Consider the following 12861-nt stretch of genomic DNA (forward strand, 5'->3'; position numbering starts at 1 on the left):
TTCTTTTCAATTTCTCTGCACAGAATAGTCACAGAATATTTTTATGATCTTGGGATAGAAAAGGGCTTTCCAAGCTTGACACCAAATACAGAAACATAAAGGAAAATATTGCCAAGTTTGATTCATAAAATGAAATATTCTGTATGGAAAAAGACACTAAACAAATTTGACCAAGTAGTAAAAATATTTGTAAACAACAAAGAAGGTTAAAAAAAAAAAAAACCTCATATTATTAATATATACTAAGTTTACAAACAAATGTAGAAGAAGAGGAACACTTGAATAGGAAAGAATAAGTCAAGAATGTGAAAGGAGAAATTCATGAAAAGAAATTCAAATGGCCAATAAAAAATAGGAATTCTATTAATTAAAGAAATACAAGCATAACGTAAGATGATAACAGCTAAACAGAGATGAGAAGAAAGGAAGCAAGTTAGTGATGGGAGAGGGATGTGTGAGGGCAACAGGTCCTTGGACACTCCCTGCTAGCAGGACTGTAAATTGATAAGAGACATTCTTTCCCAAGGGTAGTCTGTGATAATATGTATCCAAATGTGTTTACCCTTGATCCTGCAGTCGCTCTCAGTAATTTAGATCAGTATGGAAATAAATACCTACAAAGGAATTTATTGCAGCATCAGGTTATAAATGTGTGTCGGTAATAACTTGTTAAGTTATTTTAAGCCCATCCAATGAAGTATTATGTAGTCCTGTAAAAGGAGGAAAGGTATTCATGATAAGGTGAAAAAAAGTACGCCATGTATTTAAGAGCAAATCTAGAAGAAACTCTGCATGTTTTTCCTTTATTTTCATTTTAAAATGTATTTTATTTTACAAATACGTAATATAGTCATACAGTTCAAAAATCAAAACATAAAAAGGTATATGTAGTGAAAAGCCTCTAATCTTTGAATCTGACCTCAGCTCCTACCTTCACACTCTGTACATAAACACTCTTCTTTGTTTCTTATACATCTTTCCAGACTTTCTTGATATAAATATTCCCATTTACGTGCCCCTTTCCCCCCACTGCCACAAAACACACACTTTTTTACTCATGGGACATGGTAAATGCATTATTATGCATCTTGCTTTTTTCACTTACAGGTGTACCTTAGGGATTTTTCCATATGCATAAAGAGAGTTTATTTATTCCTGCTAACAAACTTCTACTATTTAAATTATATGGACTTAGCACAATTTATTTAACTTATTAATGGATATTTGGGTTGTTTCTAATCATGTGCTATTATTTCTAATCTTACGCTATTAAAAATAAAGCTTGTACCTGTGTTGTTTTGCTCATTGATGTTGGGCTGGTATATTTGTAGAATAAATTTTCAGAGGCGGTCAAAGGGTAGATAATTTGGGGAAATATTGCCAGCTTAAAACCTCCACAAAGAGTTGTGCTAATTTATGTTCCTGCTATTTGGATGTCAAATGATATATGCTATTACTATTGAAGCTAAGTTGGTATCAGTTCAAATTAGATTGTTATAAATTTAGAGTGATAACTGTAATCTCCATGGCAACCACTAAGAAAATAACTAGTAAATATGGAAACAGAAAATGAATAAGAAATCAAAATGTACACTAAAGAAAAATTAGTCAAATATACATGAAAAAAGAATTTTTTGATGTTTCCTGATTTTAATACAGCCGAATTTAACAGCGCCTTAAGCTAGAAATGCAGTCCCTCTCTCTTTTTTTGTAATTTTTAAAATTAAATTTTTTTTTTAAGAGAGCTTTTTATGTCTCAAGAAATCCTTTCGTCTTCTGTGGTCAAAATGATACTTAACTACTTTTTTTTCCTACAGTGTTTTGAGGTTTTGCTTTAACATTTAAATTAATTTAAATCCATAACCCACCTTGAGTTAATTTTTGAGTATGGTGTTAGGGAACCCATGAATCTTTTTTGGCAGATTTCTGTGCTTTTCTCAGCTTTCTTCACTGATTGGTCCTTTCATTCTTCTCTGCTTTTTAGTTCCATATGTAGGGGCGCCTGGGTTGCTCAGCCAGTTAAATGTCTGTCTTTGGCTCATGTCAGGATGCTGGAGTCCTGGAATCAAGCCTCACGCCGGGCCCCTGCTCACTGGGGAGTCTGCCTCTCTCTCTGCCCCTCTTTCTTGCTCTCTCTCTCCCAAATAAAAACAAAAAAACCCCACCATATATGTACGTGTCTGTTGCAGGCCTTCTGTACTATTTCAGTAATTTGTCAATTCCTTGTTCCAGTACCACACGGTCTTAATTATTTAATAGCTTCACAATAATGATGTAATTTGCAAGTTTTTTTCCCATTCTGTGGGTTGTGTTTTCACTCTTTTGATAGTGTCCTTTGATATGCAAAAGTTTTAAATTTTGATGAAGTCCAATTTATTTTTTTCTTTTGTTGCTTGTGCTTTTGTGTCATACTTAAGAAACCTTTGTCAAACTCAAGGTCATGAAAATTTTCACCAATATTGTCTTCTGTTACTTCTGTAGTTTTACCTTTGAAATTTGGGTCTTTGACCCATAAATATTTGTATATGGTATGAAGTAAGGTTCCAGGTTCATTCTTTTACAGGTGGGTAGCTTGTTGCCCCAGCAACCATTTGTGAAAAGACTGTTCTTCCCCCATTGGCTTATCTTAGCACCTTGTTGAAAATCAGTTGATCATATCTGTTTGTGTTTATTTTAGGACTCTCAATCCCAGTGATCTGTATCTAGCCTTATGCCAGTATCACAGTGTTTTGGTGATTATAGCTTTGGAATTGAGACGTTTATGAATCTTCCAACTTCGTTTTTTAAGAATGTTTTGGCTATTCAGTCCCTTGAAATTTTATATGATTTTTATTTTATTTATTTTTTAAAATGATTTTTTATTTATTTGAGAGAGAAAGAGAGAGAAAGAGAGAATGCACACACAAATGGGGGAGCAGCAGGCAGAGGGAGAGGGAGAAGCAGACTCCCCGCTGAGCAGGGAGTCTGAGACATGGGGATTAATCCCAGAACCCCAGGACCATGACCCTAGCTGAAGGCAAACGCCCAACTGACGGAGCTACCCTGCGTATGAATTTTAGGATTAGTTTTTCCATTTCTGCAAAACAGGCCACTGGGATTTGTGTGTTTACCATTTTGATTCCCTTCTCATTCCCTTTTGTTTATATTTTTTTAGATATTTTCTTAGGGATCGCAACTACCTTCAATTTATAACAGTTGTGTTTCAGTTGATACCAACTTTTAGCATCAGTACCATATAAAAACTCTGCAATTCAGTTCTTTTATGTTATCACAAATTACATCCTCATATCTTATGTACCCATTAACATAGATTTTTCATTTTTTTAAGTTTTTTTTCTTTAAAGATTTTACATATTTGTCAGAGAAAGAGAAAGAGCGAGTGAGTACAAGCAGGGAGAGCAGCAGGCAGAGGGAGAAGCAGGCTCCCTACTGATCCAGGAGCCCAACTGTGGGACTCGATCCTAATACCCTGGGATCACAACCCAAGCCGAAGCCAACTGCTTAACCGACCAAGCCACCCAGGCATCCCAGATTTATAATTTATGTGTCTTTTAAATCACATAGGAAAATAAAAGAAGGGCTGCACACCAAAAATACAATAATGCTGGCTTTGATATTTACCTCTATAGTTGTAACAGTGATCTGTATTTGTTCACATGACTTCCAGTTACTGGTTAGTGTCCCTTTACTTTAGCCTGAAGGACTCCTTTCAACATTTCTTGTAGGGCAGGCATAGTGGCAGTAACCTCCCTAAACTTATGTTTATCTGGAGATGTCTTAATTTCTCCATAGTTTTTTGGAAGACAGTTTTGTCGGGTATAGAACTCTTGCTTAATGGTTCTTTCCCTTCAGCACGTTACAGGTGCCATCCTGCTGCCTTCTGGCCTCCATGGTTTCTGGTGAGAAATCAGTTGTTAATCTAATCAAAGATCCCTTATATGTACAAGTGGGTCCCTTTTGGTGCTTTCAAGATTCTCAGTCTTTGGTTTTTGATGGTCTGATTATGATGTGTCTCAGTATGCGTTTCTTTGAGTTTATCTTACTTGGAATTTGTTGAACATCTTGGATATGTAGATTCATACCTTTTATCAGCTTCAGACCTTTTTTTACTGTTATATATTCAAATATTCGTTCTGTCCCCCCTTTCTTCTCTTTTTCTGGGGCTCTTATGTGTATATGGTTCCTTGGTGCTGTCTCACAAGTCCCTTAGCCTCCGCTCATTGATTTTTTTTTTCATTCTTTTTTCTTCTGCTCAGCCTGGATAATTCTATTTGAACTCTCTTCAAGTTCACTGCTGCTTCTCTCTGCTCCCGTTGTTGGTTGAACCTCTCTAGTGATTTTTTTTTGTTTCAGTTATACTTTTGACTCCAAATTGGCATTTGGCTCCTTTTACTAATCTGAATCTACTTACTGATCTTCTCTACTTATCAGGACATCATTCTCTTGGTGCCCTTTAGTTCTTTGTCCATGATTTCCTTTTGCTGTTTGAGCGTGTTTAAGACAGTTGATTTAAAGTCTTATCTGGGGGCGCCTGGGTGGCTCAGTGGGTTAAAGCCTCTGCCTTCGGCTCAGGTCATGATCCTAGGGTCCTGGGATCGAGCCCCGCATTGGGCTCTGCTCAGCAGGGAGCCTGCTTTCTCCTCTCTCTCTGCCTGCCTTTCTGCCTACTTGTGATCTCTGTCAAATAAACAAAATCTTTAAAAAAAAAAATTCTTACCTGGTAAGGCCACTGCCTGTCTTTTCTCAGGGACACTTTCTTTTACATTTCCTTTGTACCTGTGAGTAGACCATGCCTTCTTGTTTCTTTGCATGTTTTGTACTTTTTTGTTGAAAATTGGACCTTTTTGAATAATATGATATGCTTAGAAGAAGAAAGAAAACAACGAAAAAAGCATTCTTTGGGTCTTTGCAGTTTAGCTCCATGTTAGGACACTCCTCATCCAGGCTACTTAGAACTCTGCGTTAGTCGTCACCTCCTCCTTGTGCTGGGCATGACCTGGCTAGAGATGAAAGTTTACTTCTTCTCAAGCCTTCCATGAGAGTGTGTCCTTCCCTGGGCACGCAGGTGGCTCTCAAGGTTCCTCCGTATATTGCAATAGCTTTTCAGAGCCCTGGTTCATCTCCCAAATCTCACTCCCCTGCTTTTCCACTAAAGCTTTCAGCATGTCTACTGTTTGCCTCTATTGTTACATTTTGCCCCAGATAGAAGTGTCGTCCATTTGGCTCTCACTGTTTTTGAGGAACTTTTTTTTTTTTTTTTTTTAAGATTTTATCTATTTATTTGACAGAGACACAGCGAGAGAGGGAACACAAGCAGGGGAGTGAGAGAGGAGAAGCAGGCTTCCTGCCCAGCTGGGAGCCTGAAGATTGGGGCTTGATCCCAGGACCCTGGGACCATGGCCTGAGCCAAAGGCAGATGCTTAACAACTGAGCCACCCAGGGGCTCTGAGGAATATGTTTTTGAGGAACCCTCTGTCCTGATAGAGTTCTGAGTTTGGTGAAACCAAGGGAATGTGGCAGCCCCTCAGGGAAACTTCCAGAACAAGGAAACACAGTTCCTTGGGAATAATAAGGCTCATTGCGCTCTGTCTGGAACTGGGATTCACACTAGAATATGTGCCATCATTAAGACTGACTGCTGCGCCCGGGGCTGGGATGGGTGGGGCCTTGATAAATTCAAAGACACAGAGAAATTCTACCCTGTTTCAGTGGCCTTTCTTCTGGTTTGATTTGGTTTCCAGAAATCATTGACTGTCTTCCAAAGTTCTGGGAAGGTTGACAATGAGAGATTTTGACAAGATTTTCACCTCCACCATGAAACTAAGGACTAAGTAAAAACCATTGGAATGGTGATTAGTGGCTATAGGAGAGGGGTTAGATGAGAAAACAGAGAGCGAAGTGTTAAAGATAATCAGGTAGAAAACGCATTCAGAAAAATATTGTCAGTTTTAAAACTTGAAATGATTTTGGCCATATCAGTTTGAAAATGATGGTATGTTTATTTGAATTGATTTCTACCTTAATTAGCACAAGCTTTAAATTTATGTTTCTGTTTATTTTTTAGATTATATATTTAATATTTTATTTCAGTTAAATGCCCATATTTATTTTTTATATTCTTTTTCCTACAGAAGGTTTGAAGTCTCAAGTTGCCCGCCACAGTCTAAACTATATTCAGGAAATTGGAAATGGCTGGTTTGGAAAGGTAAAATGTTGTTTACATCTTTTTTTCCCCCCTCCTACTTACAATGTTTAGATTCTAAAGCTAATGAAGAGTTGTATTGTAGAACATTCCATATTCTCTTAGTTGCTATGGTACCAGTTAAGTCTACTCTTTGCACCCTGAAACCACACAGGAATTTGAACTTCAGGGTTTCTAGGTGTATGCCTTTTTCCAAGAAGGTCTTTTATTTATATATCAGATACTTTTCTAATTGTTGGCATAGAACAGTAAGAAGGGATGAGAGACTGGAATTTTAGAAGCTCTTTATCCTCCTCAAGGCAAATTATTTGTTTTTTAATTCTTCTCCCTTTCTCCCCACTCTTCCTTATAATACTTAAACCACTTTAGAATCGTAGATACATAGTATTATTATAATGGACCATGGCAAAGAACTGTCCTCTATTTCTCATAGGCTGTCAAAGGACAAATAGAAACAGTGTCTTGTTGGTCTTTTTACCAAGGGATATTCAGAAGGAATAATCTTATTATCGCAGCTATTTCTGTGATGTAACTAACAGTGGTTCTGTGTTAAAGGTTCCTGAGTGGCGATTGCCTCATAAGCAGGGTGGTCAAGACAAGAAGAGGTGTTTGTTCAGTGATCAGCCATCTTATGCATCTTGGCTTTCCATCAGAGTTGTTTGTCAGTCCTGTGTCTTTGATGTCATCCAACCTTTATTAGTGACCAAATCTTCTAAGCCATTTAGCAAAACCTGTTGTGCATCACATGTTGTTTTTGGTGCTGAGGGTTCAGTGTGGAGGAAGGTAGGTGAAGTCCTGGCCTGTGTGGCAGCAAGCAGACGAGAACCCTTGCCCTGATGAAGCCGAGACCGCTGGCTGTGGCAGGGTGTTGTCGTGGTGTGGTGGCCAGTGATCAGACCACAGACAATCAGGCGTGGGAGACGGGCTTAGAGGGGTGTGGGGGAACCAAGTGATGTGAGGTAGAGTATATCCACTTAGGGACTGTCACTCAAAGTGAGCTGGGAAAGAACTCCAGCGTCTGAGAGAGGACTGCCGCCATCTGGCTTTCCGGTAAAGGGATCACTTGGGCGGTTATGTGATGGGAGACGAAGGGGAAGGTGGGAAAATTGGTCAGAAGGCTGCAGTAGTCACAACAGGGGGAGATGCAGGCAGGCTTGGACTTGAATGACAGCATGGAGCTGTGAGAAGTGGTGTGTGTCAGTGTGGATTTTCAGATACGAGCATGTGGACTGGAGATCGATCAGATGTGGAGTCTGGAGGAGGGGGATCAAGGATGGCTGCTTACGGCCTGATTGGCGGGAAGAACAGAATTGCTGGCACGTGAAATGGGAAAGATTAAGGAGAAGCGGGCGTGGAGGAGGAAGTCAGGAGGTCGCTTTTGGTTAGGTTAGATGGGATGGCTGTTAGGCATCCAGATTGGAAGTACGGAGTGGGCAGTTGGGGTATGCATCTGGAGCTCAAGGGAGAGGTTCCAGGCCAAAGGTACACATTTGGGAGAGCTCTGTCTATAACTGGTATTCAGAGGTATGAGACTAGTTGGAATCACCAAGACTGTGAGGGGAGGCACAAGGACCAAGCCCTGAGGGTCTGCGGCAAGGAGAGGTCAGCGCAGGTCGGTGATGGAAGCTGAGGTGACAGCCAGTGAGTAGGAAGGGGTGCAGAAGACTGGGGTGTTCTGAGAGTCCGTGAAAACAGAGTGCCACGAAGATGAATGGTAGTAAATGGTGCTGGCAAGCTGAGATGAGGACTGGGAGAGGTAGGGCCCAGCACGTGAGAGCCATGGGGTTGTCATAAGAGGCTGTAGAGAGGTCATGTGCTCACATGTGGTGGGCACAAGGGAGAAAGTGGAGACAGCACATTTAGACAACCCTGTCGAGGAGTCTTACTGTAAAAGGGAGCAGAGAAATGGAGTACAAGCTGTTTGGGACCATCCGAGGGCCAAGGGAAGGTGTTGGGTTTTTGGTATTTTTTTGCTTTGCTTTGCTTTGGTTTTTATAGGATGTGCTGCCCTTTTAGCCTCTTTACATTACAGTGGGGAAACTGCTAATGCAGGAGAGAGGAATGGGTTACTGTAAGAGCGCTCTTGAAAAGGGGGTAAAAACAGTGTGCAGATACGGGTGCAGGTAGATTTGGTGTTAAAATGAGGACGTTCACTTCTGGACATTTTATTCAGTGAATAGTTTATGACTCGGTTAATTATCAGAATTCCTTGTTCTGTTTATTGTTCTGCCTTTACATTCTTTTTTTCTTTTTTTAATTTTTATTTATTTATTTATTTGACAGACAGAGATTACAAGTAGGCAGAGAGGCAGGCAGAGAAAGAGGAAGGGAAGCAGGCTCCCTGCCGAGCAGGGAGCCCAATGTGGGGCTCGATCCCAGAACCCTGGGATCACGACCTGAGCCAAAGGCAGAGGCTTTAACCCACTGAGCCACCCAGGAGCCCCTTCTTTTTTATTTTTAAAGATTTTATTTATTTATTTGACAAACAGAGATTACAAGTAGGCAGAGAGAGAGAGAGAGAGAGAGAGAGAGAGAGGAAGGAAGCAGGCTCCCTGCTGAGCAGAGAGCCCGATGTAGGGCTCGATCCCAGGACCCTGGGATAATGACCTGAGCCGAAGGCAGAGGCTTTAACCCACTGAGCCACCCAGGCACCCCATTCTGCCTTTACATTCTTAATAAACATGTTATATTCTGTTCAAAGCCTTACTGTCTATTTCTAGGGCATTAAAATTAATCTACTTGATAAAACTATTAAAAACTATTTTAAAAAGAAGGCTTTTAGTTTTGATCATTCTTAATTTAAATAAAAAGTTTTACTTATTTTCGTCTTAAATATTATGTTTTGAAATGCCTTTGTATTGTCCAGTATTTATATTTGTTGTTTTACTTGTAGTGTGCTTTTATTTTCATTCATTTTTTTAAAAAAGATTTTATTTATTTGAGAGAGACAGAGAGAATGCACACAAGCAGGGGGGAAGGCAGAGGGAGAGCAGGCTCCCCACTGAGCAGGGAGCCCAATGCGGGACTCGATCCCAGGACCCTGAGATCATGACCTGAGCTGAAGGCAGACGCTTAATAACTGAGCCACCCAGGCGTCCCTTTCATTCATTTTTTAAAAAAGATTTATCTATTCTAGAGAGAGAGGAAGAGAGTGAGAGCACAAGCAGGAGGGGCATAGGGAGGGGAGGGAATCCCAAGCAGACTCCGTGCTGAGCGTGGATCCCAGTGCAGGGCTCGATCCTACCACCCTGAGATTGTGACCTGGGCCGAAATCAAGAGTCAGTTGTGCAACTAACTGAGCCATCCAGGCACCCCATTATTTTCATTCATTTTGTATTCTGTTCACTTCAGTGTCATATTTTTTTCCTTGTGTTTTGACTGAAGTTTTAGTATAAGATACAGGTCTGGAATAATTGGAATGCCATAGATTTTTAAAGTTATAATGCAATGAGAGTATATTTGTACATTGCCTTTGTGTCAGTTTACTTTCTCTTATGTGAAGGAGACAAAATAACAAAACCCAGTTGAAGTGTTTTGGGAAACATTTGAGTTATGTTTGAACTGAACTTATAAATTACTCTTCTGTGATGTCATTGGTCATATCCGGGAAAGTATGGTACAATTTTATAATAAATAAAAAAGAAATACAGATACGTATATGAGTGCTTCAGTACCCAGTGAAGAGTTTCATCCTGAAAGAAAATGGTTTCATTTTTCAAGTTTTTTTCTGAGGTAATATTTTCATTGCAGAAGGCCTAATTGTTGCTTAATTTATTTTCCCGTACTCTGTTCCTGATAGTAAGACATACTACTTTACCATTTCGAAGGAAGTGAAGTGAAAAACTGTTCTTTGGTTTTAGGTCCTCCTTGGAGAGATTTACACGGGCACTAGCGTAGCAAGAGTAATAGTGAAAGAGTTAAAAGCAAGTGCAAGCCCAAAGGAACAAGATACTTTTTTGAAAAATGGAGAACCTTACTAGTAAGTAAACCTTAATATGCGTTCTGTAAACATGGTCTGTAGTCTGTTGGAAATCACGTCTTTAAAATGACTTTGCTATTTAGCATATTTTAGTCATCATGAATTTAAAATTTAGTTCACTAGTTGAGCAGTTCTGCTAGCACGCTCCCTCGTGAACAACACTGTGACTTTTATTTTACAGCATTCTTCAGCATCCGAATGTTCTTCAGTGTGTTGGGCAGTGTGTAGAAGCAATTCCCTATCTCCTGGTGTTCGAGTTCTGTGACTTGGTAAGTTTTTAGTGGGAATTCAAGGTCAAGCATTTAAAAGGTTTTATCCAGGTGATTTTGACATGTAGAAGTGGTGGATGAGGGACTGCTTTCACTTCTGCCCCCGTTTTTAAAACTCTGATGTACTGCGTTGTTGCCTTTGAAAATACTATCAACTGACACTTAACGTGTTTTATGTTCCATCCCTATGCTAAACTGTTTGCATGCATTACATTTAATCTTATTTGTCTACACTTTATATATATATATATATACATATATGTATATATGATTAAAGTAAGGTTCACGGAGATGAAGAGAATGTTGTTTACCGAGTACATGGCAGAGCCAGAGCGTGGATTCAGGATCACCGTTCTGAGCTTGAGGTCTTGACTCAGCTAGGTACTCTGAAACACTTTTCCCCATTAACGTAATCTTACAGAGTACTCGTGACCTGTCAGGTTTTTATTTTTTTATTTTTATTTTTTAAAGATTTTATTTATTTATTTGAGAGAGAGCATGAGAGAGAGTGAGCAAGCAGAGGAGGGAGTGGGGGTAGAGCAGAGGGAGAGGGAGAAGCAGACTCCCTGCTCCACAGGGAGCCTAACTCAGGGCTTAATCCCAGGACCCTAAGATCATGACCTGAGCCAAAGCGAGATGCTTAACCAACTGAGCCACCCAGGTTTCCCGACCTGTCAGGTTTTTAAAATAGTGAATGTGTGTGCCATTTATATTTTTAAATAAAGAGGTGATTTTTTTTAAATTAATTTATTTATTTGAGAGAGAGAGAGAGAGAGAGAAACGTGAGTGAAGAAAGGTCAGTGGGAGAAGCAGACTCCCGAGCAGGGAGCCCGATGCAGTACTCGATTCTGGGACTCCAGGATCATGACCTGAGCCGAAGGCAGTCGCTTAACCAACTGAGCCACCCAGGTGCCCCTAAAGAGATGTTTTTTTAACCGAAAATTAATAGCCTCATTTCTTAGCATTCTCATATTACTTACTGAAATTTATATTTGGAAAAACTGTTTTTATACAGTTTTTATGAATAATAACTCTTACGTGAAAATTTCCTGTAATCATCTGTTTTTAAAAGCTGGGTTTTAATTGACTTCTTGCATTGTCTCAGTTTTCAGAACATTAAAACATTAAGACTATCCACAGAAAAGTGGGAGTACATCAGGATAAGTCCCCGGTTAGTTCAGACAATATTTTCAACTGGTAAAATGGAAAGAGAGCAGCAACCATTGTGGATTTTTGTTTTAATTTCTAAATGTGATTCAGATATTACGCTCATTGGCAAAGGTGGTTAAGACTATTTCCAAAGAAATATTAATAACCTTGGTCTATTAGCTTTCATTGGGTTATATCAGAATAACCCCCAAACCTCAGTGACTGATAAAGCAGAGTGGTTCTCACTCACCTTATGCATCAGCTCTGGGGCAGCGGCATCTCCCTCCTGGGCTAGAGTCTTCCGCACCCTGGGATCAGTGTATTTTTTTTAGTATCTGTAGGGTCCTGTGGGAGGTGGCGGGGGGAGATGTATATTCTGGTATTCTATACGGGTATATCTCAGTGGCTCTTTTTGGGTCACATTTATGAGGTTGTTAGGTCTCCTCTGTCCATCTGATTGGGGAGGGCATTGATAGAGGAGTCTGAGTCTGTTTTCTGTCCATTTATGAGAGACATAATTTCCTTTGGTTATGGATTTTCCTTATTATTCCAGTTGTATTTGCTTTGAGTGTTGAATCAAGGATACCATTTAGACTTGATACACAACATCTTGTAATTTTAAGCTTTTGTAATTATGAAGGGTCTCTCTTTTTTTTTTAAAGATTTTATTTATTTATTTATTTATTTGACAGAGAGAGAGAGATCACAAGTAGGCAGAGAGAGAGAGGAGGGAGCAGGCTCCCCGCTGAGCAGAGAGCCCGATGTGGGACTCGATCTCAGGACCCCGAGATCATGACCTGAGCCGAAGGCAGCGGCTTAAACCACTGAGCCACCCAGGCACCCTGAAGGGTCTCTTTTTAAGCGTTACTAAGGATTAAGTCTGTTTTTACTGATATTAATATAGTTATCCCAGCTTTCTTTTGGTTGGAATTTATGTGGTTATCTTTTTCAGTCCTTTTCTCTGGTTTATTTCACTCTAAATAGCCTATTATTAAAATTCTGTTAATTTGTAAGTCTTGATCATTTAACATGATCATGTACTCCATTTATGTTTATTATATCTATGAGATATTTGGAATTTTATGTACCTGTTTTATATTACTTTTCCTACCTACCTGTTTCAGTTTTTTTTGTCTTGCTTTTTTGCTAGCCTTCTTTTGGATTCTTGATTTTTTTTTTTTTAAGATTTTATTTATTTATTTGAGAGAGAGAGTGTAAGGGAGAAAGAACACGAGCCAGGGGAGTGGGGTAGAAGGAGAGGC

General features: G+C 39.6%; 1 protein-coding gene across 1 annotated transcript in view; it reads left to right on the forward strand.

Moving 5' to 3' along the window:
* Positions 1-12861, forward strand: part of LMTK2 (lemur tyrosine kinase 2) — an 83022-nt gene that overhangs the window by 29579 nt on the left and 40582 nt on the right. The window contains exons 4-6 of the mRNA XM_044233948.1: positions 6132-6205; positions 10063-10181; positions 10363-10450. Of these exons, the coding sequence (XP_044089883.1) occupies positions 6132-6205; positions 10063-10181; positions 10363-10450 (281 nt within the window). The remainder of the gene's footprint in view (positions 1-6131; positions 6206-10062; positions 10182-10362; positions 10451-12861) is intronic.

Source organism: Neovison vison, chromosome 14, assembly GCF_020171115.1.
Source record: "Neovison vison isolate M4711 chromosome 14, ASM_NN_V1, whole genome shotgun sequence".
NCBI classification, from domain to species: domain Eukaryota; kingdom Metazoa; phylum Chordata; class Mammalia; order Carnivora; family Mustelidae; genus Neogale; species Neogale vison.